A 24977-nucleotide genomic window follows, 5' to 3' on the forward strand; every position below is an offset into this window, starting at 1 on the left:
AGGCCAGACTCAATGCGCACACAGTCTATATTGCAAAGATATCATACAGTATCTGCGGGAGCCATAGCTACAGTAAATCAGCAGCACGGTGCATTGCTACAGCCCTGACAGCAGAATGATACAGTTGAACAGCAGCGTCTCCGTCCTGGAGAGCTGTTTAATTATGTAACTAATTACATCTAGACAGAACTGTCAGCACAAGTGCACTCACTCACTCCCAGAAACCTAGGCTATGACTTATTAGCTGACAACTGTATTACTTATTTGTACTGCTGCCCTGCAAATAAATACATTGTGCTTGCATGCATAATGTTTATTGTACTGAAAAGCTCAATGTGTTTGCTGGAGTCTGGAGATGAGTGGAAGCATGACACACGATTGTATAAACAGATTTGAATTCCAGTTGGTTTCGTATCAAGTTCAGCACACACGATTGTTTTGAAATATCCAGGCATTCTCAAAACAACACCATTAGGAGAATGGAGCAACTGAACAGCCTGAACCTACCCCAAATAGCCATGAAGATAGCGAAGAACACAGTGCCGCCATTGTCAAACAGATGGGTCACCTAGAAACACAGGCACATAAGGGACTGTTCTGGACTGATGAAAGAAATTTATGACTTTTGATATATTTTTTGTATAATTAAGTGTAATTATACTGAAGTCATTAGTCAGGGAGAATATCAGGACTTTGCTAACCTTTGCATAGACACAACTGTCACTCAGCGTCCAAGGGCCGCAGTTTGACTCACACATAGGACACATGATGGTGGTGTTGGCTTCACAAATCTCTTTACTGAAGGGGCAATGGATTGGGAAATGTTAATAGCAACTAAGAGCATACACATATTAAATTACAATGGCTCTGAATAATCTGGCATGTGCACTATTTTCATATCATATGCAGCGTGTGTGTCTGTGAGCTGACCTGACTTGGCTGGAGTCCATGGTGAAGAGACCATAGAGGAAGACAAAAAGGCCAACCAGGGCAGCAGGGATTAACATGCCGGTGTACCAGCCCAACCAAGCAAAGTAGAGGCCGATCTTCTCCCCAAAGTACCGCCTGGGCGAGAGAGTGGCAACAGTTCACTGACAGGATGTCTTGATTTTAATTAGACTTTCTCCAACCTTGCTGTGCTCATTTAGACCTGAGTTGTGGGTGGAAACAAGGTGCTATAGGGTAGCGGTGTCAGATGAAAGGTGCGGGAGGTGGGCTTGTGACGGAAAGGTTGAAAAGTTCGAACTCTTGAACCATCTGGGTCCAAGGAAAATCTGGGTGGGGGAAACTCTCACCATTCCCTAAACTTCCAGCGCCAAGCTATCTTCGAACTAGACACTTAATTCCAATGGTAGCAGGCCTATAATGGATATATTATCCAACAAAAGTAAAAATCCTTAATTCAAAATGTTACTTTAGTACAAGTATCAGCAGTAAAATGCATGCAAGTAAAAGTATGGCAAGAAAAAGTAGCTATTGTGAAGAACACAGTGCCACATTATTAATACATGAATGTGTACAGATTTTAACTGGTCCATATAGTGTTGGCCGGTTTACACTGAAATAACGCATTATATTTTACGTTTTGCATATAGAAGCTTATTCTGCAAAGTAACTAGTAACTGCAGCTGTCGGATAAAACTCCAGTGTAATATAAGGTCTCACAAAATGGAAACACTCATGAAAACAAAGGAAACAGCTTCAGCAAATGTTCCCTGGAAAATGACATTTAAAAACGACACGTGTTGCTTGGTCTGCGGTGGCACCAGAGCTAAAGCTGATTACCTGATGAGGTCCAGAGGCTGGTATTTGTACCAGATGCCCCAGCGGGCCCACCTCTCATACAGCAGGTGCCTGTGGTTTTGGGCACCGTGGGTCTTAATAGGATGTCTGCTCTTGTAACTACCCTGACGAGATAAAAAACAAACAAAAAAAAAAAAAAAACAGGACAAATCACGTTGCAGCAGGATCAGTAAAGGTGCAGCATCTGTGAAAACCTCTACAGCTTTTCAGCACCGAAAAACAAAAAAATCTTCTCACCTCATGTGGAGGAAATGCAGCCTCATATGTGCTGTTACCCAACAAACGATTTATGCCTGGAACAAAGCACATAATACACCGTAAGACAAAGGATGGATGATGGACACAGAACAGCTAGAATAACATGAGGATGACACGCACAATGTTTACACCATGTTCAAAATTGAGTGACAGCCATAACTGAAAGAGGTGTCAAGTGAGACATTCATTTAAACTCACTCTTCTACAGCTACTGCATTATGAAACAGAGCTTGACAAGCTTACTAGCATGTTGGTGGCATTAAAACACTTTGATAAGAATTTTAATTAGTTACCAGCACTACACAATACCAATCTCCATTTTTACTGGACCATAAGGGCTCAGTGTGTATAACAGAATATGTAAAATACTGTCTCATTACAAGGCATAATCACAATCAGCTGAATTAATTGCATATAATATAATTTGCTGTACTCATTCTACTCCAAGTGCTAAACCTGTTTTAAGTAGAAATGAATGAAATGCTGAATTAATGCAGCAGATGGTTAGTGGGGAATATTTGAACATACACAAGACAAAAAGTTTAGACAGACACAGACAAGATTTCCCTGCTTTTCTCTGTGTTTGATTGTCAGTCCTTCATAGATAGTGTATGTGCCAATTGGCTACGGGATAGTAAAGCAATAAATAGCCTGACAGACAGAAAAAAAGCTCTGTCAGTCAACACTAGAGTCTAGCCTCCTGGTTGTCTTCCCAGTAGCACCACAAAGACACATACGCACCTTCCCAGGAGCTCACAGACTGGGCAAGCAACATCCGGTCATGGCGACCATAATAATTAAGCAGAGACAGACAACAAAGTGGAGGAGCTGTTGAAAAATGGAGGAGATGTAACCAGCAGAGATGCTTGCAACACAGAAATGCTGTATATATAGTGGGGGTGCAGGGAGGCAGCAGGTGATCAGCTGCCAATACATCACGAGATTTCACAAGAGCCAGGTGATGAGAGGAGCAGGTGGGCGGTAGCTAGCAGTTTAGGTTTGTTTTTTCTCACAGTATCCTTTTACATATCTGGAAACATAGCACGGTATGCTATGTAAACAAGAAGGCGTAAACAGAGATGCGGTGCAGCATCGATTTGTCCCTGAAACACATTTAAATATTGAACACGCATCCTAAACACAAATATCTCAGCATAGATTCATTAAAAAAATACAAGAGCCACAATCTAGACTAGTTTTGTCACAACGCCTATTTCAAAAATCTGAATGCCTTTTATTTGTAGCAAGAAATGAGCTCAGAGAGATGCTGCAGGCACACCACATGCTGTTTTGTATATTTCCCTTGTATCATTTTGTCAAAATTTGATGCTGTCTGGAGCCCTTGAAGGCAGCAAAGGCCATAGCCATAGAGCTAATATCATATTTTGCATGATGCAAGGATAGGACACAATTTGACAATGCTTATTATCCTGATTCAGTGATGACAGGAAAACACAGATTGTGTGTTATGTTATTTTTCGCAGCAAATAAGTGCAACGTCATCCCCCTGGCTGAGACAGTATACTGTGAGAATAGGAGCTGGGAGGGAGAGGATTTGAAAAGGATTTGCCACTCTTTTGGCAGAGCTGATCTTATTTGTTGGAAAGTGGACTGGTCAACAGTATTAAAATATTAATGTGAAATCCGTTCGGCCCTTCGAGGCCGACTTTAATCAGCGAAACATGTCAGCAGCAGACAAGACAAGATAGTAAAACGGGATGGGACGGACAGTTTGGGGAGGGGGAAGCCTGTAACTGCTGATACCAAAAACAACAGCCAGAAGGACAGGAAGGATCAGCCACAGGTTGGACAATACCAACTGCTCAGCAGCAGCCCAAATTTTAATCAGCCACCAGCAAGACAACTAGGCCACAGTTCCCACCACTACTATCTCTCTCTGAGGTCAAAATAACAACAAAGTAAATCTGCTGCATCTAAACATCTAAACACGGCTCTCAGTCTCTCTCACTGGTGCCTCTGGGGGGTTTTAGCAGTGACAACAACAACAGACACGTGACACCAGTTAGAAGACAGATACAGAGTTATCACAAACAGAGACAAAACAAGACAGACAAGACAGTGTTATTGTGTGTTAAGGTTTTGATCTGCTCGTGCTCCACTGGCACTGTTAAGTTCAGTGGGTGGATATTTTTAGGTTTGATGCTGATTTGTTTAGAAATCATAAAATAAGAAACAGAAATGAAAACCAGAGTTGTTTGGTTTGGCATGTAGATTTAGTTGTTCAATTATTACAGTGTCATAAATGGGCAATTAGGCTGTATGGGAACTATTAAAAAAAAACAAACAAAAAAAAAAAAAACATGGAAATCTCGTGTTGTTAATGGGGTACAACTACTAAAAATACTGCTTGGTATGTGAGGAGAAGGGAGAAGAAAAAGCAAACATGGTGCCATACCCATCTTTGACTTTCCGTCTTCATACTTGGTCCGCTGCAGGACATGATGGACGATTCTGCTTCTGGTGGAGTTGGAGAAGAAGGTCTGTCTGTTGTTGATGGTGAAGCTGGGGAGAGAAAAACAACACTCCCTTTAGAGGTATTCATCACGTATTACAGTCCGTCGATATCATCCACTCAAGTTCCATAACGAGCGTCAAGCCAATAAAGAGGGGAAGCTCATTAAAACGCCGCTCATGGTGCAATGTTTCACAGAACGGTGTTCGCTCTGGCATCCTCATTTCTTAAACTGCGATGGCTGACAAGTAAACGAAAAGTGCAACCGATTCACTGACAAATGAGATTTAGCCGATGCCTTTCATCAAAGGGATGCTTTGAGAACGAGAAGCGGGGAGGAATGGGCGAGAAATCTAATCATTTCAGAGACATCTGCTGCTGTATTTCGATATCTTATTCATAATCAACTTGCCTTTATCCTTTGGTGTTCTGTGCTGGGGCTCAAAGCCCCAAAACATACAATGTCTAATACACAAATTTCATCTCCTAACTGCTAAACTCCACATCCAGAAGACAGGTTGAGGATGTATGTGACAAACGAGGGGGAAACATGGGTCATTAGGCAGGATAAATATCAGCGAACACCACCGACACTGAGGGATTGGCATTCTGTGGCACTGTGTGTCGGTGTGTGTGGTTTAGTGGACGGGATACGTATATGAATGTTTGTGTATAGATCTTCCTTACTGATGCATGCGCGCTCTGCTGAAGGGGGCTGTGTAGCAGTCTGTTTCCTCCAGATCAGGCAAGGCCTCTTTGTCCAGCTTCATGGGGTTTCTGGGAAGCCAGCTCTTTATCTGACGGCATCTCATATGAAACCTGCTGCAGGAACGCACAGCAAAACATGATTAATTGCACAGATTAGCACAAAGATTGCTTTTTTTGATACGGAACAACAGCTCCTATTTCCCCAAGGGTATCCCAAACCCACCCTCTAATAATCCCCCCGCCCCAACACACACAGTCACATACCACCACCTCCTGCTATCTCTGTTGCAGGCGTTCAACTGTATAGTCCACATCACCAGAAATAGCTTGATACCCGTTGGCCACTGACATAAACATCTCAATACTCTGCTACACCTTCCCATTTTCCTCCAGTTGCTTTGCTTCGCTCCAGTGGGATGAGATGTGCAAATTTGTGCTGGGCAGAGCCTGGACAGCGCTTGAAAAACCGTATCAAAGTGCCGGTGCATCTGTCTAAAAATAGTATGCTAATATGCCTGTGCAGCTCCATTTACTTGAGTGAAAGATTACATGGGGCCCATGCGTTTAATAGGAGAGTGCTATCACATGTGGGCGAGTGATTGTGCTCTGAAGAACATGCTTGAGTCTGTGCGGTCCAAAGTGTTGGGACGTTTCATTAATCAGATGAGTTTTAACAAATATTACAATGCCTGTATTTGCCGCAATTTCAGCAAAGGCAAACTAAATGACATCCGATATGCTTTGCTAAATCAGCTGAAATCGAATCCCAGCAGATGTAACGCTGCACTGCAGTATTCACCAGTTTTCACAAGAGGCATTAAGCAACTTTCTTTCTAACCATTTCACTTTATGCACTCTTAATGCTACTAGTTTGTATTGTAGACACTTTCCTTTAGGGTGACACACACAGGAAGAAGGAGAGAGATATATGTTGAGTCATGCTGATTTAATCCTGAAAAATTTATACTCGCTCTGGGTTTACAAAGCTTAGTGACAGTTTGATTCATGCCGTCTCTTTATGTACCTTGGCGGAGTGACTGATAACTTCCATCTTGAAACACAATCCAAAACTCACATTACAACTAAAGTCTAGCAGCTGTGCCGCTCATGAATTTCAATAAAGAGGCTCAGGCATTCAGTTATCACCCTGTGAGCAACACAGGTGGAAATAATCATATTCCTTTGATCTACTTACCTGCCCATAGTTTTGCTCTTCCAGTCTGTGAAGTAGCATTTTTTCCTACAAAAAGAAAAAGTAAAAGATATCAAACCTGGACAAATTAGTAAGCGACTGGAAATAATGACTCCCGGCAATTTTTTGTGTCACCCTTGGCGGGAGACGCTGTCTGCTATCCAGTTCATTTTACCTGAATGGCATCCGGATGTTCATCTGCTCTGCGTATTTGCAAAGCGTATCCCAAGGAGCATGGATCTTCACGAACATTATGTCATTGTTGGTCAAGGAAGGCTTTCAAGTTGCAAAGAAAACAAATCACAGTTACTTTCTTGCTTACCACAAATACACACACACACTAACACGAATGACATTGCTCCCATTTTGACATGTATTTATTTATCTACCTCCTTCTCCAGCATCAGGCCCTCAGCACGCAGATTCTTCTCAAAGGTGCACCTCTTCTCCACCTGCAGACTGGACTTCTTATAAACCAGGATGTAGTCAATGCGCTTTTTCCCATCTCGGAAAAAGAGTCCCGATGAATCCGCTGGGCTCTTTCCCTGCACAGACAGCATTTCCCCTCTGAATTTTAGATGCAGGTGCTCTTAACACCTCTAATGCCTGATGGCTGTCGGTGCTTCAGTAAATACAGCGTGACATTATGAGACAGTTGCACCATTATTGTAAATTAATGTGATTTTTTTGGCATTGTGATACCTGAAGTGAGTCTGTGCGGGCCTCTAGTTTAGCGCGGGTGACAGGCTTCTGTATCAGAAACGACTCGTCTGCCCTCGCCTCATAGGTGCTGGCCTCTGACTCCTCCACGTAGTGATCCTTGCCGTCCTCAGCTGCACACGGACACAGTTTGATCAATAAAGTAGGAACAGGACAGGGTATTCTATCTGTATAAAGTCTTTTCAATATTTTCCTTAATCCAAATGCCAATGATGAAATTAGATTCTGAGCTAAAAAAACAACATGGATGCCAGGCTTTAGAGAAACACACTGATGTGATTAAAAAGATCTGTGCGCCGACTTCAAAACAAGGCCAATTCTGGTTCCTTCCTCCCTGAAACACATTCCACAGATGTACATTTAATAAAGAAAGTTTCCTAAATCTATTCTAATAGTTAAGACAAACAAAACATAGTGTACCTAATCCACCGCTACGTGTTCTAGCCACTAATTGCAAAACTTTATCAGGACCATAATTACTTTATTTTCCAAGCAAAATAAATGTACACAAATTTGCCTGGGTAACATAAGTGCAAGAGGACTGATTCCTCAGTGTGTTGTGCTTCAACACACTGAGCGGTTTCACAGATCCAGAAAGAATGAAAACACTTTCTTGTCAGGGGTCTACATGCCATGTGGCACTGCTTTACATTTCTCTATTAACAGCTGATGCACAAGCTCAGAACATGACTCTAGGGGGATCAACAAGACAGTTTTTCAAAACTCAGTGGCTGAGCATGGCATAGTCCAAATGCACCGTAATCACAAGGCTCAGACTGCTGCAGGATTTATCATCACTGGGCTATAGACATGTAATAAAGTTTAGTTTTAAAAAATCATGAATGCAATGCCATTCCGCTGCCAACTTGGAATTCCTGGATGTCGGACTTTCCCAGCAGCATCTGAACACAACACACATTATTGGGTCGGAGGAGTGAATCACTGCCAGAGATGTTTTGTAAATGTGACAACAAATGCAATCAAATACATGTCAGATGATTTGTCAATGCAGATTTAACACCCTTAAAAAATGCTGAGAAAAGTGTGTTGATAGGTAGACGAGCTGAATAACAAATACTTTAAGCGAATGATAAGACAGCTGTTCGCTCTTCTGGACTCACTGTCCACTAAAAACAGCATTACTCCCAGTTCGTCCAAGATCTGACAAGTTGCTGATCAAAGCTCAATTGTGGGCTTAATTTCTAATGACGATGCAACAATTTAAGAAATGAAACACTCTCTTTGATGGACTGGACATGAATTTGTTCGTTAATAGCCAAGCCAAGAAATTCAGCATGTTGAGTTGAAGATTGTTAGGCACAATAATCTCCTCTTCTGTGAACTACAAGAATTGGGAGGCCAACACGACTAACATTCTTTAAAAAAAAAAAAAAAAAAATCCAGGGAAGGTATGTTGCAATTTTAGTGAGCAAGCACCGACAGTCACAGACACTTTTGCAATTACAGTGCGGTATGGAAACACCTCTGCACATGACAGGAAATGGCAGGATAAAGTGCTAGACACTGCATCTTGAGTCATAAAGTCTGAACTTCAACCACTGGCATCTACCATCTACCAAACCAGACGGCACAGAAAAAGCCTCAAAAATTTAAACGATGCCTCATTCTCAGCCAATCACCTTTTGAAATCACTCCATTCTTTTAGAAGACTGGGGACAAGCACTTCCAGGACCCATAACAGTCACATATCCGAAGGCTGTTCACCTCCTAAACTCTTCAGCCGTACAACTGCAGTCCATTTGGCAGATCTAACGGTCGTGTGCAATGTGCTGCTGGCAGCCTTTTAAATGCACTCCAAGTAAAGTATTCTCCATAGTTTTTAATGCTGCTTTGTTTTAAATCTAACATTTTATCTTTGTAAATGTCCTCTCTTCTGCTCTGTTTATGTAATTGTTTTTTTAGCCTGTGGATTTAAGCTGTGTGTCCTATTTTTATGTCCTATGTATTTATTTTATTATTTGCCCCATTTTTAAAGTGAACTGGCAAAACAAACCCAATTCAACGCTACTGATATGGCAGGAAAGCACTGAATCTCGAAAATTAAAATGTTACTTTCAGAAAAATAAACTTTATTTTGTGACTATATACAGTATGGGTAAGTGTTTCATGTATATTCAACTTTGGTGGCATTTGTCTGTGCACAGCAAAATATATTTGAAATAAATATAGAATAATCTAATACCAAACAAGTCAAAAGAGATCGAAGCCCTTTCGGTTCTGATGTCGCATGTATGTGGAACAAAAAGTTAATCATATAAATTTTTAAGCACTTCATCCATACCACCATACGTCAAATCCAGATTTAACAAATTCATGAACTTGTGTTACGCTGCCCAGTCAACAACAGCGTGCAGTGTGCACTGCTTGCCTTGGTTTCAGTATGTAATCATGTTGTTCTGAGTGCAAGAACAAAGGTTGAGTTTGAGAGCAAAATCATTAGTTCTCAAAAGGGTTTTTTTGTTGTTTTAATCAGTATTCTCCCTAATCCGGGGAGGAATTGCAGAGAACTCTCTTATCCTCTGTAGGTTTTAGGATCAAGACTGAGCACAGTCATAATCTTTAGCTCTATCCTGGGTGAATATGAAAGACGACCCTTAGCTGCTTGTGGTACTACTGATAGAGCACTGTTGTCCACTAATGCCACATCATTCACTCATACCTTAAATATCCAAATGAATCCTGTAAAAATGATCTCATATAGTGCATAAACAACAAGACAACAAGAGGGTAAATACTATTGAGGTCCATAACATGCCCTCATATCCTTGCTGGAAATTGATTCAGGTATCAATGATATTCATATTGATTTGTCCTCTTCAGACAAATCAATATGAATTTCTTCCATCCTCAAAGCCAGTGTGGTCATGTGATGTATTGGATAGGGAGGAGAAAAAAAAGTGTTAACTGGTCTAAAAAATGACCAGGCAGTGTGAGCAGAAATGGGGTACTGAAAAGAATGGAGCTATTATGGAAAGACTGAAAAGTAGTCTGAATTTTAAACTGCCGGATGAAGCTTAGACCGAGACTTTTTCCATCACACTAATTTGAATCTCAATGAGGATGGCCTCTGAATCGCCTTCTGCTGGAGATATGAATTCTGAGGACTGAATAATTTCCCTTCTTCCACAGCCACTGCCATTTTGCCAATCTGGAGTGTGGTGTGCTGTTTTCCCTTCCAACAGCATTTTCCCAGGCTCTCTCTTTCTCTCTCTGAGACCACTGCACAGCCGTGATTTTACACAATGTTTTCCAAATCCCCTGCAGCATTACTACAGTCTGCTCAATCAATATTACACACAAGCCTAAAATGCCACAAACACTATGAAATTCTGTGCGATAAAGAAGTCTATTCCTGTCGAGCACAATGAAACACAATCAATGCCCAGCATGAGCACAATATGAAACAGAGCATACAGCAGTGTTAACTGTGATGACAGCAGACTAACTGGTAACGACTGATACATTTCATACATTTATCTGTTATTGATTCACCTGTAACTCAGATGCCTGTGGACCTACAAGGTTACTTTTTTAAATTCATAACACATTGCTGATTGGATACAACAGATTTATCATGGCGGAAGCATTTATGATTCGTCAATCTGCTTGGAAAGACACCATTAAAGGAAAATTCTACCCTAAAACAAATCAGCACTATTTAAAAACAGGGATTCGTGCTTTATAGTGTTTCTAGCGCTGTTGTTTCAGGGTGATAATTAGTTTTCCCATAGATAAAATCATTATACATGAACAACAGCTGCAGATACAATGGGAGAAAAAAAGTGTGAACTCTCTCTTACATGATGGATTTCTCCCTGTGTATTTGTTGCAGCATTGTTGCAAATCAGTGAGTCAAAGAAGCCCTTGCTCTTATTTTTAGGGGTTGACACTGAAACCTGCAAGCTAAACTTTCTGTTTTCAATGGTTGAATAATGGGCATTTGTTTTGGGGATAACAGGCTGTTTGACTATTGGGCTTTCAGGCCAATGAGACATTTTCCAGACTATAGGAATTTTGCTTTGGGTCAGTGCTGATCAGTACTGTCAGCCCATCAGACTCAGACAGCAGGTAAGCAGGTGGAGTGGCTGACCTGGCTGTGGGGGGAGGAGGCTGCAGGAGGTGCTGATGCTCTGGCTCAGGGCCTCCGGTTCAAGTTTGGGCTCCGGGCTCAGAGGCACAGACAGGAAGTGGTTGAGATTGAGTGGATGGGTCTGACTCTGGGCCAGGCAGGGCAGGCTGCGGCGGGACGGCTTCAGGCTCTTCTCCTTCAGGATCTCACTGATGCTGGTGTGCATGCCTGAAGGAGAGAGGGGGAGAAAGAGGAGAGGAAGCCTGTGAGTGGGTTTGGAGTTCATTTATTTGGATACATGAAATGTGATAACATAAAGGAAGAAGAGACAAGAAAATAAAATATTACAAGAGAGACAATAATGTGTTTGTAGATATTATATACAGCAACAATGTTTATGCACATGTGTGTTTCTGTATACTTCAAGCTGAAACAAGGTTGTTTTGGACATGGCAACTTCATAAATGATAGCGATCCATTTCTTTTCCATTGATGTAAAAACAGCCATCAACATATGTTCACATAACACCACAACTACTTACGCTCTATACTCTCATCTCATCAAAAACAAACTGATAAAAAATAATGATACACAAAAACTGCAAAAGGGAGTAAAACTTCACAACAGTAGTGGTGTAAGAAGAAGTGGTGTAATCTACTGCAACGCAGACACAATGTATACATGAAACCTAGGACGCGAGTGGTAAAGCAAGAGTAAAGGTGGAGGGGGTAAAGCACTTCAATCACCATCCTGTCACCACGGAGGTAATGACGTCTGCACTTCATACAAGAGTGCATTAAAATCACTGGCACACCCCTTCCATCAAATCACACAGCTCACTATCACAAGCTCAGCACTGTGATGGTACACCTTGACACTAACCTGAAAACAACAGTTTTTACCGTTCCGCAGTATTGTCATAGACGTGTCATTATTTAATTAATATAAATAAAGGTCATTTTCAAGGTTAGTTGAGCATATCGTGGTATGGTGATTGTGGAGCTTAAGAGATTGTTGAATGAGCTATCGAGGGGAAATGACCCCGTAATTATGAATGTTAAACAGCAAGTCAAAAGCTAATGATTATAATGGATGGCCAGCTATGGAAGCACGTCCTTTCAAATGACCTTCACACACCAACACTCGAGCAGTACGCTTCTCTGATATTTTTATTCATAAAGGCATTCATTTTCAAACGGGTCCTGCACAAACCAGAGAACGTGACTCCCTTTCACCTGCAGTGAGGAATCCCCTCGGTGACCTTCCTGAGATGTTCAGCTTCATTGATAATTCACTCTCCTGCCCTGCAGGCCCGTGCTGTCAGCAGTGCAATAACTCATATCTGTCTTGTGACATTGATCTCTATGGGGACTCCTGGTGCTGCTGGGTGAGTAAGAGAGCCATTTAAAGATGTAAGCTTGTAGGCTCGGGCGAACCACTAATCAGGCTGTTTATTTCCTGTGCAACTCCTCAGATATGAAGCGAATGAGACGAGCGAGCTCCAGCTTAAAGCTACCTCATGAATAATTAAGAAAGTGAAAACTGTAGTTTTGCTATGCACTGGAACAAGAACCAGCTTGCAGCTGAAATTAGCTCTACTCAAGAGATTTATTTTTAAATAAAAAGTACCATCACTTGGCACAAAGTACGACACCACCGCAAACCAAAATTTCAGTTAAATCATTTGTCCACGTCTAAAGAGGCACAGTTTATCTTAAGGCTAACAACAAAGCTTGGCTTCCGAGTGTCCTAATTACTTCAAAACCGCACATAACCATTTAGTTTCTCCTCATTTGCCTGCCATAGTTTAACTCAATTCAAATGAAATCTTTCAAATCGATATTGAGCAACTGTTTGTCAAGCATTGATTATTATTGTGCAAAAACCCATGTTGTGCCAATTACATTTGCACTGACATTTTTTATGGCCCAGTAATGAGAGAGGTTTGCGTCTCTCCACAACAGAGGCAGCAACAATATGCATTGTGACAAGCTGGTAAATCACTGTGAGCTGTACGCCTCTGGTCATGAAGACAAGAGGCTTGAGTGCCACAATCTCACTGCCTCTGTGGATTGGCCTGAGCAGTAAATGCATTCTTATTTAATAAAACTGTTGAGTTAGAGGACGCAGCCCACTTACTCTCCATTACAGTGATCGATACATAGAGGAAGGGCTCCGGTGCTAACCACTAAAGTCTAACCCAAATGTACATTTACTGGGATAGCTGGTCTGAATGATCCCAACAGACACTGGCAAGACTCAGCATGTCTGAGATGATGCACCATAGCACAACACACTAATGGGCCTACAGGGGCACAGCAAGTTTAAAATAGTCCCATAAATTGGATGGGGCTGGTACTGTGTGAAATTGCTTCCATGGAAATTTTTACGTTAATAAAAAAAAAAAATAAATAAAAAAAAATCCACTACTTGTCATGTGTCTCAGCCTCTGAGGCAAGCAAGGATATAATGATGGTTATCTGACTCCTGCTATCTTGTTCCAAATGTTTTGCTTCATTTTTCCATGTGCCGGCTATAAACTCCATAAACTCTCCTCCTATTGGCCAGCCAGTTGTGCATTACATTTTGAAGACAGTGCATTGTGTAAGTCTATATAAAATTAAGAGTTCATCTGATGTGAAATCCTGTGTTTAATCTCGCTGTGGGCTGCACAGCTGGCTAAAACTGGTTTATCAGTAGAAAGTTAATCCTGTGTTTGTGTGTGTGTACATGTGTGTGTGTGTGTGTGTTTGTGTGTGTGCCACAGTTTAGATGGGAGTCTGTGGTTTGTCACTGAGTGTTTGTGAGCCCTGCAAGGTGAAAACAGACGTAGCAAGAGGCCTGGAGACTGGAGCGCTGCTGTTTGGTGATGTGGAAAACAACAACACCTCCAAATTTTCTACACATCAGTACGACAGAGGCTGTGAACGACTGTAGACGTGCACACTCACAAACACCTACTCAGGCTCATGGGCAGGGAGGGGGGAGCTGGCCAAGCCTCAGGGGAGGTTGTGATCCAGGATTTGGATCTCCTCTCCTGGGCGGTTTGGCCATAACAGTCTTGTGATGTGAGATTTAAAGGATTTTTTGGTGTTTGCATGTGTGGGTATTATGCTGTGTGTGTGCTCCACTGTGTATGCTATGTCTGCTTGTGTTCAAATGTTTGTCATGAACATAAAAAGCAGGGCAAAACTTGGATGTCTTGTTTATCAGACAGTCAATTACGCTGCTCTTGTTTATTTCTATTATAGAAAACAAAACAAGAAAACAAAAGTAGATTCCTGAGATCTGACACAGTGTCATCACAGTGTTTGTCTTTGTGTGTGTGACTGTAGCCAACCTCCTCTGGGCCAGCTGAAATCTGACTGGTTTTGAAATGCCAGTCTCAGATGGGAAGAAGGGAAAACAGATCTCTGCAAACAAAGAAGATTTTATGAGCAAAAACATGGTGACAGAGGGGGAAAAAAAAAATGGTCGAACAAATGGCATAAAAATCAAACAGCCAGGTGTAGCAGTCCAGCAGGGGGAAAATCAAACATCACTTTTCTCTTGAGACATATTTCCCCACAGTCTCTGTCATTTGCTCTGGAGGATGCTGTACAAAGTAACAACCAGAGAATTCAGGTCAGTGGGCTGTTTCCCATCATGCCTCCATGTTTCCTCATTCCATACCTTCAATAATTCATTTGTGTTCAGCCCTGGGCCCTTTTCAGCTTTAAAACCAGGGGACATTCTGCATCAGGAGCTTATAATGGGACACACATTATTCCTGCCTCTCCTTACAGAGAGCATCTGAGGGGAGCCCAGCAAGCAAAAGATAACAAACAAAAATGAGCACACACTCGCGGGTCCAAAAAAATGCTGTGGCGCCTTTATAAAATGATCACATGGAGGCAGGACTGAGGCGAGGCCCGCAGCTTCTCTTACAGAGATGTTCTCTAAGCAATTAGTGTGTGTTTCATCCTCAACCTGGCACCGTATCAAAGACCGCATATACAGCGAGTTCACCAGAGAGGATTTAGAATGGCATCATTACAAGGCGCTGCATATTAAACTCTCTAACTACCTAATGTATAATGTACAATGATGATTTTTGCTGACCAAGTACAAGTGTGAAAATCAAATGCTGAGCAGATCTTGATGCAAATTACATGAGTGTTTTTCTTGATACTGAAATTTTTTTGCCGGTGCTGTGTAAGACTGTGAGAAGAAAGCATTTTACAAAATGTTGTGAGAGAAATACAAAAACACTTTGTTTGTGTTTTTCTATTGAGTCAAAAAGCTACTGCTGGAGGCAAACATGCTGATCCTAAGTTGACTAGGTAAAGCCTCCACATGCTGTCTCAATTAAAAAAAAAAAAAAAGTTTCTCATGTATTTGTGTTCATCATCTAAAATTCCATTCTCCAATCTAATTTTGCCTGGATAAAAAAGATAAATATCATCGCAGAGTATCACATAACATTGCAGTAAAACTTGTTAGTGATATCTGAGGCGTTTGCCAAGCACTTTAGAGCCAGCAGCAGCTGATTCTAGTGTTGTTATCATATCACACCACTGATACTGTAACTTCAAGTCTGTACCTTTAAAAAAAAAAAAAGCTTAGGAATCTGTGGAGAAAATGAGGAGTGATTCTTTTGTTTTTTTGTATTTAGTCCAGGAGAGAATCAAGTATTTCCACTATTTCCGCTCTCCAGAGAGAGAGGTTACTCAATTTATTAATTCTTAAATTATGATTTTTTTTTTTTTTTTTTTTTCCCATTTGAAAATGTTTTGGCATATAATCTTAATAAATGTCCTAAGGGTGCCAATTTCAAGTGAGATATCCCTTGGAAACACTGATCTTTACAGTGTGAGGTTTAATGATTCACTTCAGCAGCAGTGATGTATCCAATCAAATACAGATGAGTAGTGCCTGCTTAGTGGTTCATTATGGTGATTGAACTAATATAATTTGATGTGCTGTTGACAGATTATTGACTTACATATATAAACAGTTTACACTTGGCTGCAATGATGTACAGTTAATGGGCGCAATGTTAATTTCTCAGAAAATGGCTTATTGACTTGACTTGTAACTTGATTATGGTGCATTACGAGATGAAACCACTCATTTAAATTTTGATTGTGCTGAGAAACCACAGTGTAGCGGCTCAAGCCCAGTTTAAAGTACTATGGAGGACAACAGCACCACACTGTAAACAAAGTAAAGTAGCAAATGATTTGGTCCACAGTGGACAGAGGACATCGGCTGGGGTGATCTGTCTGTCACATGCAGCCTGACCGTGAACACACACCTCAGAGCAGATTGCACTTTTTACCTCAATTTAGAGGGTTCAGGGTCCTATTATATAATCCTGGCACAACCTCCATGTCACATCATTTAAACATTTTCTTTCTCCCCCACTCTCTGTCAATCACAATCTGTCCCCATCTCCCCATTCCTTTTACGCCACAATATCTTCTTAGGCCCCGATTGCTTGTGATTTTTACTACGTCACTGGATTTTCTGCAAAGCCTCTGCTGCGTCAGTGTGTTTGCAACTTATCAGGGTTCAAGTCTGTCACTTCGGTAAACAATTCTTGGTATCAGGTTCAGGGGGGAACATTTCAGGCGGGTCACGTCACTGAGCCACCAAGAGCTGACTTTTCTAGACGTGATCAAACTGTGAACCAAAATAACTTCGGTCACCAGCAGAGCTCCTTTTTTTGTTCTCAGTATATCCTAGCAACAAAAGGAAAAACACCCACCATTTTCTGAAAGCTTAAAAGCTATTCACTGCCAATCTATACACTACAAGTAAAGCACCCACTTTGTTTGGACATTTTGTAAACTCTGTGCCAGCCTGATACTCTAAATGGTTATAAAAGATGGCATTTTAACCATTTGGATCAACCTAACTTACATAAAACTAATATCTACCTCACATTCCATAGTACGCTGTTTAAATCACACAGTAATGCTCTGTGCTCTCGCTCCAAATCTGTCTCCAAATTGATGTCTATATCTATAAAACCATCTGCCTGCTTACATAAGAGGACAGGTGGCCTGCGTCTGATTGTGCCACCAAAGGTTTAAGCATCTCTTCAGACGTGTGGACACACACACACACACACACACACACACACAGAAAAGACAAAGTCAAACTCTAGATCACAGTCATGATAGTCATTTTCAAATCTTGCTTTTCATTTTTTTCTACTTACCTTTTAGGCTATGTTTAATTTTCTGAAAAACTAACAAACTAACTAACTTACTAACTAACTTGATAAATAAATAAATGAATAAAAGAAGAAGAAGAAGAAGAAGAAGAAGAAGAAGAAGAAGAAGAAGAAGAATCTTGAAACGATGAAATCCTACATATTTCCACTTGGAAAAGTGCATTATTACTTTTGAGATACGTTATTGATTTTTCCTGGACTCTAATAGCAGTGGACTGTGAAGTGTGGACTGTTAATGCTGTAGTTTATGGAAGTGCACTGTACTGCATGATGAAGCAGAAACAAAGCTCCCCCATAGGCCAAAGCATTTGTCTATGAAATCACATTACAGACACTCATGAACACTGTCAGCGGGCAGCAAGTGCTTGATGTGTCACCACTTTCTTCAACATAATAGCAATGAGTCTCAGGTTATGAATGTCACCAAATGAGGCATTTAAAATCCACAAAAATCTTGAGTGTCAGATGGTGAAAATGTTTCATTTGGAGTCATTTTTTCTTTTGGCCTGACTTATAAGAATGAAGTCCAAATACTGTCATCAATAATATTTGCTCCTGACTTGCAGAAAAGCTATTCATGCCTTCACTGCATATTTAAATCCCATATCCTGACTTCTGTCATTCTCTGTATTTCTACCTCGACCAAAACACCATTTGTCATCTCCAGCTGAGCAGCGAAGCATTTAACCTAGAGGCTTAGAGCTCATATAATTCCACTTTCAGCCTCCTTATATTGACTTCCAGTTGATGTGAGAATCAATTTTAAGATTTTATTGATTAGCTTTAAAGCAACAAATGACCCCTTTTTGTGCAGCTTGTTGTCCCTTTGCACAGGAGCATCTCAGGTTTCTAGACAAAGGTTTTGATTAAACTCAGAGGCAGAATAAGCATTTGCAAATAGAGCCACTAAACTCTGGGGGAAGTAGCCTGAGGAAATACAACTACCTGCAAATTATTATGGCACAATTAAAAACAGATGTGATTTTATTTGAGAGTGTCCAATATGATTTCTGAATTTTACTGAGCGAGTCTTCATGAGCCAGCCATCGTCCTTTTGGCTTCAGTTTCATGTTGCACTTAGCAGCACCTGAGATGCTGAGTGGACACTCAAACCTCTAGTGATACATTTATATAAAAATTGACTGTTTTGATAAAAATACTGTCAGTCTAGAGCTGTTTCTTTGCTGTTGGTTAGACCATGATGAAGCCTGGGGTTCAAGATGGTTAAAGGTGCATTTGTTTTCACATATGGCACCAGAGGACTTAACATAATATTAATAATAGTAATGAGAAGAAGAAGAAGAAGAAGAAGAAGAAGAAGAAGAAGAAGAAGAAGAAGAAGAAGAAGAAGAAGAAGAAGAAGAAGAAGAAGGAAAAGAAGAAGAAATTAAATTTAAATTAATATCATTATTTGTGGTTGTGGCTGCAGTAATATTCGTGGTAACAGTAGTTGTATCAAAAGTAGAATTAGTGCTATTATGAAAGTAATACCACTGATATTACTTTTGAAGTTGCATCAGGTATATCTGGTATAATATATTAGTAAATTATCCTAGTGTTTCTCCAAAATAAATGCATAGTAAGAAATAACTATTAAAATCCAGAGACAGAGCCTTTTGAAATTACACTGAACTTAAAAAAAGAAAACATAAGTCATTTACATAACCATGCATTCTTGTAAAACAAAGGGTAAACTGAATATGAGCCCATAGCCAGCCCTGCACAGATGCACTGCACAGTCCATACAGTGCATGTAGGTCTTGATGAAGGATAGGCCTGTCTGATAATGCCCATATTCTGCTTTCAGCTGCAGTGCTGTTGTTGTTTTTTCGCCCAATTCTAATTATATATTAACCAACAATGACAGGTCTGTTAAAATAACCTCTGAGCAGGGCATATCTTAGACAGGCTATCAATATTTCATGTTGCTCTGATCCCTCCCAGCTCAGCTCAACATCCTCTCATCACAAGCCAGGGGATAAACCCTCTTATGCTTCTCATCCAGGTACAAAAACCCAAAGAGGTCATTACTCCAACTATAGAAAGGCTTGTCAGCATAATAGCAAAAACTCTCCACACCATTTTTCTGAATTTAGACAGATGGTACATTAATAATTAACTGAAAGCTTTAAAGTAGCACTAACACTAAGAGTCCACCTTAGGCTCTAAAATCAATAATGCCTAGCGATGAAATGTGTCTGAAAAGGAAAACATAGACAGATGACTTCTTAAATATTTAGTGTATATGTTATGTTTCTGCGAAAGAATGAGATGTGACAAGTACAACAGTCATGAAATTTGCACCAAGGCATCTACAGTGCAGGGACAGAAAGTTGTGAATCTAACTTTGATTTGACAAAGGCTTGGAAGAAAGTACAACAAGCAAAGGGTAAATAAAAAAACAAACATAAAATAAAATAAAATTAAATTAAATTTTAAAAAAATGGAGAATATTGCTGTTTCATTGTACAATAACACATTCTGTTCTATCTTGGTGAGTTAGTGCCACTCTTAAACACTGTGAGATGCCAAATGGACACCAACATGAACTGGAGCCTGTGGTGGCACTCGTTTTGCTTTTTCAATAAATATCAGGGTGGTGACTTGTCTCCCATTTGACTGGATGAGAGAAACTTTAACTGCTTCTCCTGGGATCGTTCAGTTGTTTTTACAGCCAAAAATCCCAAGAGGGGCTTTCTCCTCACACCCTTGGGACACACAGCAAAACCACTTACCCTTTAGTACATGGGCTGCTACTTTGCAAGATGCTGAACAACTTTATAAGGAACTTTATAGGAGATTCTTGACGTTTGGGTATTGTTCCTCATGGGACATCATACTAACACAATATAATTATGTTACTGCCTGTACCACTATGAGTCTCAGAGGGGAGGACTGGAAGCATAATCTGACATAATCTGAGAGTGATGTTCTAATGGCTGCAAGTTTGTGATGATAAGAAGAGATAAAACATTATTCCTTACTTGCCTGGACACCACATTATGAAGAAATGCAATTCTTCATAGGAAGCATTAACCTGTCCTTTTTACTGCAGAATTGTGGCTTAACCTGCATGTGATGTTATGGAATTTGAATAATTCACAACAAGGTAAATATTTAAGGGAGGATGTGCTGATAGGTTGGCTATGACTGGATCTCAGGGCAGTGCAGCCCTCTGCTGTAGTACACTCATTGTAATGCACAGTTCTGGTGAAATTATCAAAGCTCACAAATGTTTGGTTCAGACACAGGCTCTCCTTCTAGCCGAGCAGGAGTACACTGCAAGACCACCAACTCTGCGTCACACTTATCTGGAGACTGACACCTCGGAGCGCGCTCATAGCAAATAAAAAAACAACAACAAACTATTTAACAAGAGGGGGGAAAGTCTTATCACTGTCATTTCCCAATGCAAAATTTCCCAGCGCGGAATTAGCAGAACATGATTGCAACCAACCTTTTTGCTGCTTGAAGGACTGAATGGAGCCCGAGTGGTGCACCATTGCGGCGGTCGGTGGGTTTCCAGTGCAAATTAAATTCCGTATTTCGAAAAGGAAAATTGCAGAATGCATGGGAAACTATGGTGGGAATGCGTAGGTGTTCTCGCAGCTCCCATCCTGCCAAACGATCTCACGGGTGATGCGCAAACCCCAGCAACACCTGTCTAAGCTCCGCATGCCCACCCCATCCATGGCTGTTGTCATGGAGACGGGATGTAGGGGAGGTCCTGGGATGGACCACGTCCCTCCCCTTAGGTCCTGATTTACCGACTCCGAATAAGTCGCGTGAAATGACCAGGAGCAACACATCTCAAATGAAACGCGACCTCAGCCCATTCACTTTCCACGGTGACACGGAGAGCAATTGATTCCCTCATCAATCATCATTCAATACCCGAGCTGACAGGTCGCTATTCACAGCCTCATGGACAAACTACCCTTATGAAAAATAACTACAACCCTGTGATACATTTAAATAAAACTATGCACAATGGCATGCAGCACAGAAAACCCTATCCATGGAAGATGAGATAGCAATAAGGTCACGAGGCTATAACCACTCACGTAGATATAGTATGAGCCCCTGTTGGAATATAGCTATATGTTCTTTTAATTGATAGGATATATTTTACTGCCTTTTCTATTCTACAACACATACATTTAGGATATATCAATGTGTTCTTTATTTCTCATGAACTGTGTTACTATAGCAATTATTTCCACTATTCTGCTTGTTTGTTTTCGTCTGATTGAAGTGTTTTATCATCATTAGTGTTATCCTTTTTGTTCTCTACCAAAGCTTTGGCAATATGTGCTCAATCCTACTGCATGCCAATAAAGCGTATTGAACTGGACAACAGAGATATTGCAGTTCATTATGATATGGTGCTAGTTGTAGGGTGGAAAAACTATATGTCTAAGAAAACCTGAAATAAAATAATCTCTGGAGACAAATTAAGAGAAATGTATCTTTATACTGAGTCACATGTGTCTGTGAAACCATAGAACCAATTCTGAAAGGATTTCATATTACCTGGGGTCATCAGATTTTCTAAAACCCATTGGAGACATGTAATCCCCCCAAACACGACAATAGCCAGTGTTGAAACCAGAGCATTTTCACCTGACAGCAGCCATCGGTTTCCTGGCCTGCAGCCACAGCCAGGCTTTGCTGTGTAACTTTCTGCTGAGAAGGGAGCAAAACGGCAGCAGAGTGAATATGGATCATTGGGCTTAAGGTTTTTCTGGGTCAAACTGGGGTTTGGCAGAGGCATGAAAGACCGGCTGTGAGAAAAACTCCCAACAATCAATACTGTCGTTTACTACTACTCCAAGTTGTGCTGACACACTGTTCCTGTGCGCATCCTGGTCACAGGGGGATGTCTCGTTCAAGAGCAAATGTTATACTGGTCATGGAAATTGATCCTGACCAGGGTGTTTAAAAGGCTGCAATATAACTTTAATAGCCTGATATAAAAATTGACAGCCTATTTGTTGTGCTGCCTTATTACATGAATTGGACATATCAAAGAGACAAATGAGACGGCATTTAATGTATGATAGCCTCTGTCTGTGGTTGTATAAATAGGGGGCTAATAATCAGATTCCAGTATAATTATCTTCACCATCAATGTCTCAATTCATTTTTTTTTCAAATATGATCTAATTCTCCTTCTACTACACTCTCCTTGTATTCATTTTGAAATATAAAAAAATATTCAATTTTCTTGGATTTTAATGATGCATGGTTGTGTGTTTTAGCTACTACAGTGTCATAACCTCTGTAAAATTTACTGTTGTTTGCTTTTTGACTGAATTGTTGTTTTAGCATTCATATATGTGACATGGGATAATTACAATGGCAGGCATACAATATCATTCGTTATATTGCTGATTTATGATAGCTAAAACTGCACCCTTTTAACAATATGCAGACAAAATATATGATATTGTCTCCTTATCACTTTATTCTGGGCCTTCACTTGTTCAGCTGTAACTGCACAAGTTGACAGAGCAGAGATCTAATCGTGCAGTTTATCTGCAAGGTCACTGGTCTTTTCTCAATGTCAACCACATCTCCAGTCAGGATGTGACACCCATGGGAGAGAAAGCCCTGCACTGCTCTCTCCACCCATGTGTAGGTACACTGAACGGGCTGCTGCAGGCTTCCCCCAGTCACAATAACACAGTCTGCAGTCTGTCTGTGCGCCTATTTAGTGTATCAGTCCCTGTCTGTGGTGGTATTTTAGGGAATAGTCTGGAATCGGTTGTAGACGTAAATACCATCTGCTTTCTTGCAGCTCAGCACGCCTCTGTTCTGCCTTCCCGCTGTTTTGATATTTATGGAGGAGTGATGGCAATGCTGCGGACGCCAGCCCCACATTATGTCACTCAGCTGGGCAATTTTTTTTTTCTTTTACCGGGCCAACAACTAAATAAATAAATAACCAGCTCTTATAGGGTGAGTCCTGTTTAAAAATTTATGTTCTCCATTTCTGCCTGTTAATTTAGAGATGTAGGTCAGATGACAGCGCTGCAGCAGGAGCAGGGTTTAAGGAAAGTAAATGCTGCCACCATGTGGTTTGAGCAGCCACCAGCACGGCTCTAAGCATTATGTTTGCAAGAACAGCAATGAGGTTTTACTATGCTGGAAGTCACTATTAGGTTTGCAGTGATCACAGCTTGAGCATAGAAAAATTTAGTCCAGAACTGATTGAGCATATAGCTGACCATCTACATTTGATTATTTTCACTCATGTTCTTGAATTATATGCCTTCGAGAGCATTACTTTGTGGGGACTTCATACCTGAAAATGCATAGTTTTACAACCTCAAAACACAAGCAAAACAAAATGTCTCACAATCACAGATGTTCGATATTTGTATCAAAATCACAGCAAAGAAATTTAAGATTGAAAACATATCACATCCTCAAAATCCTCTGTAACCAAAATCAGTCATAGGGCAACAGTGTTTCAGTGGAGGGTATCACTCTGCAATATAATGAACTTTAGAGAGAAGCAAGCTGAAGTTCAGCTTCTCTTATGCTAGCTGTCAGTTCAGTACACCAAAAAAGGTAATAGTAGAAATATTAAAATTAATCATAAAAAAAAAGAAAGAAAAAGTTTTATGTGGGGTAAAGTTGATATTATTAACTTGGTGGTTGCCTATTAATTCAGTCGTATCTCCACAATATTGACTTTTTCCATACCACCAGTTAAGAAAAAAACTGTAATACTTATAAACTATAAACTATAATAAACACAGACAAATAAAAAAGAATTTGGCCTCATCTACACACCACTGATATTTTTCACAGCAAACAGGAGGAAATGATGATGCATCTGGTCTTATAAAACATTTAAGAAAAGTGAAGGATCTGCATATCAGACTTACAAAAAATATAAATACATATCCTAAAATATGCACTGGAAAAGAAACAGTTTACTGAAAAAATGGCTTCTTAATGAGATGATTTATTTAAAGAGGAGGTGGCAATGACATCTAAAATGAATAAGAAATACAACTTGAATGATAAAACTACATCATGGAAATACCTCCAAAATATATACTTTGTAGATACTGCACTTAATCTCAATAAGAAAAAAAATATTAAGTGCATAATTTCTATGGAATATGGTTTCTGCTTTGCTTAGAGCAGCAGTGTTTTAGCTACTTTTAATGAAGTAGCATTACTCCTGAAACAATTTGAGAATAATCTACACTGATATAAATGGGGATAATTAGGTGCAGATAATGCCCAATGTGTGAAGAAACAGCAATAAGGCAAGATCAAAATTAACTAATTATCTTGGGAGTGCCTGCTGTTATGTCCCTTTTGGGAAAAGGAGAGTGGTTGTGGTCAGTCTCACCAGAGTCACCACCACCCAAACTGTGTTCATTGTGTCACAGGGCAGAATGTAATGGCATTTCTCTTGTTAGAGTGGTTATTGTTTACAAGCAGGCAGAATGGCACTACAACCCTGGAAAAACTGTGGGAACATTTCTTGTT

General features: G+C 40.4%; 1 protein-coding gene across 3 annotated transcripts in view; it reads right to left on the bottom strand.

Moving 5' to 3' along the window:
- The window catches only part of ano3 (anoctamin 3), a 40222-nt gene that overhangs the window by 11497 nt on the left and 3748 nt on the right, over window positions 1–24977 (bottom strand). Inside the window, exons 1-14 of one of the 3 annotated variants that reach the window (XM_030053795.1) lie at window positions 20923–21073; window positions 11266–11472; window positions 7137–7267; window positions 6824–6979; window positions 6610–6710; window positions 6438–6482; window positions 5222–5356; window positions 4478–4584; window positions 2803–2889; window positions 2041–2096; window positions 1786–1907; window positions 931–1065; window positions 702–798; window positions 508–568 (exon numbers count right to left, since the gene is read on the bottom strand). In XM_030053795.1, the coding sequence (XP_029909655.1) occupies window positions 508–568; window positions 702–798; window positions 931–1065; window positions 1786–1907; window positions 2041–2096; window positions 2803–2889; window positions 4478–4584; window positions 5222–5356; window positions 6438–6482; window positions 6610–6710; window positions 6824–6979; window positions 7137–7267; window positions 11266–11472; window positions 20923–21037 (1555 nt within the window). In that variant the 5' untranslated portion in view covers window positions 21038–21073. Of the gene's footprint in view, window positions 1–507; window positions 569–701; window positions 799–930; window positions 1066–1785; window positions 1908–2040; window positions 2097–2802; window positions 2890–4477; window positions 4585–5221; window positions 5357–6437; window positions 6483–6609; window positions 6711–6823; window positions 6980–7136; window positions 7268–11265; window positions 11473–20922; window positions 21074–24977 lie in introns of those variants that run through there. The other 2 variants (XM_030053797.1, XM_030053796.1) reach the window with 2 other exon arrangements.

The sequence above is a fragment of the Myripristis murdjan genome, chromosome 6 (genome assembly GCF_902150065.1).
Source record: "Myripristis murdjan chromosome 6, fMyrMur1.1, whole genome shotgun sequence".
In the NCBI taxonomy this organism is placed as follows: Eukaryota; Metazoa; Chordata; class Actinopteri; order Holocentriformes; family Holocentridae; genus Myripristis; species Myripristis murdjan.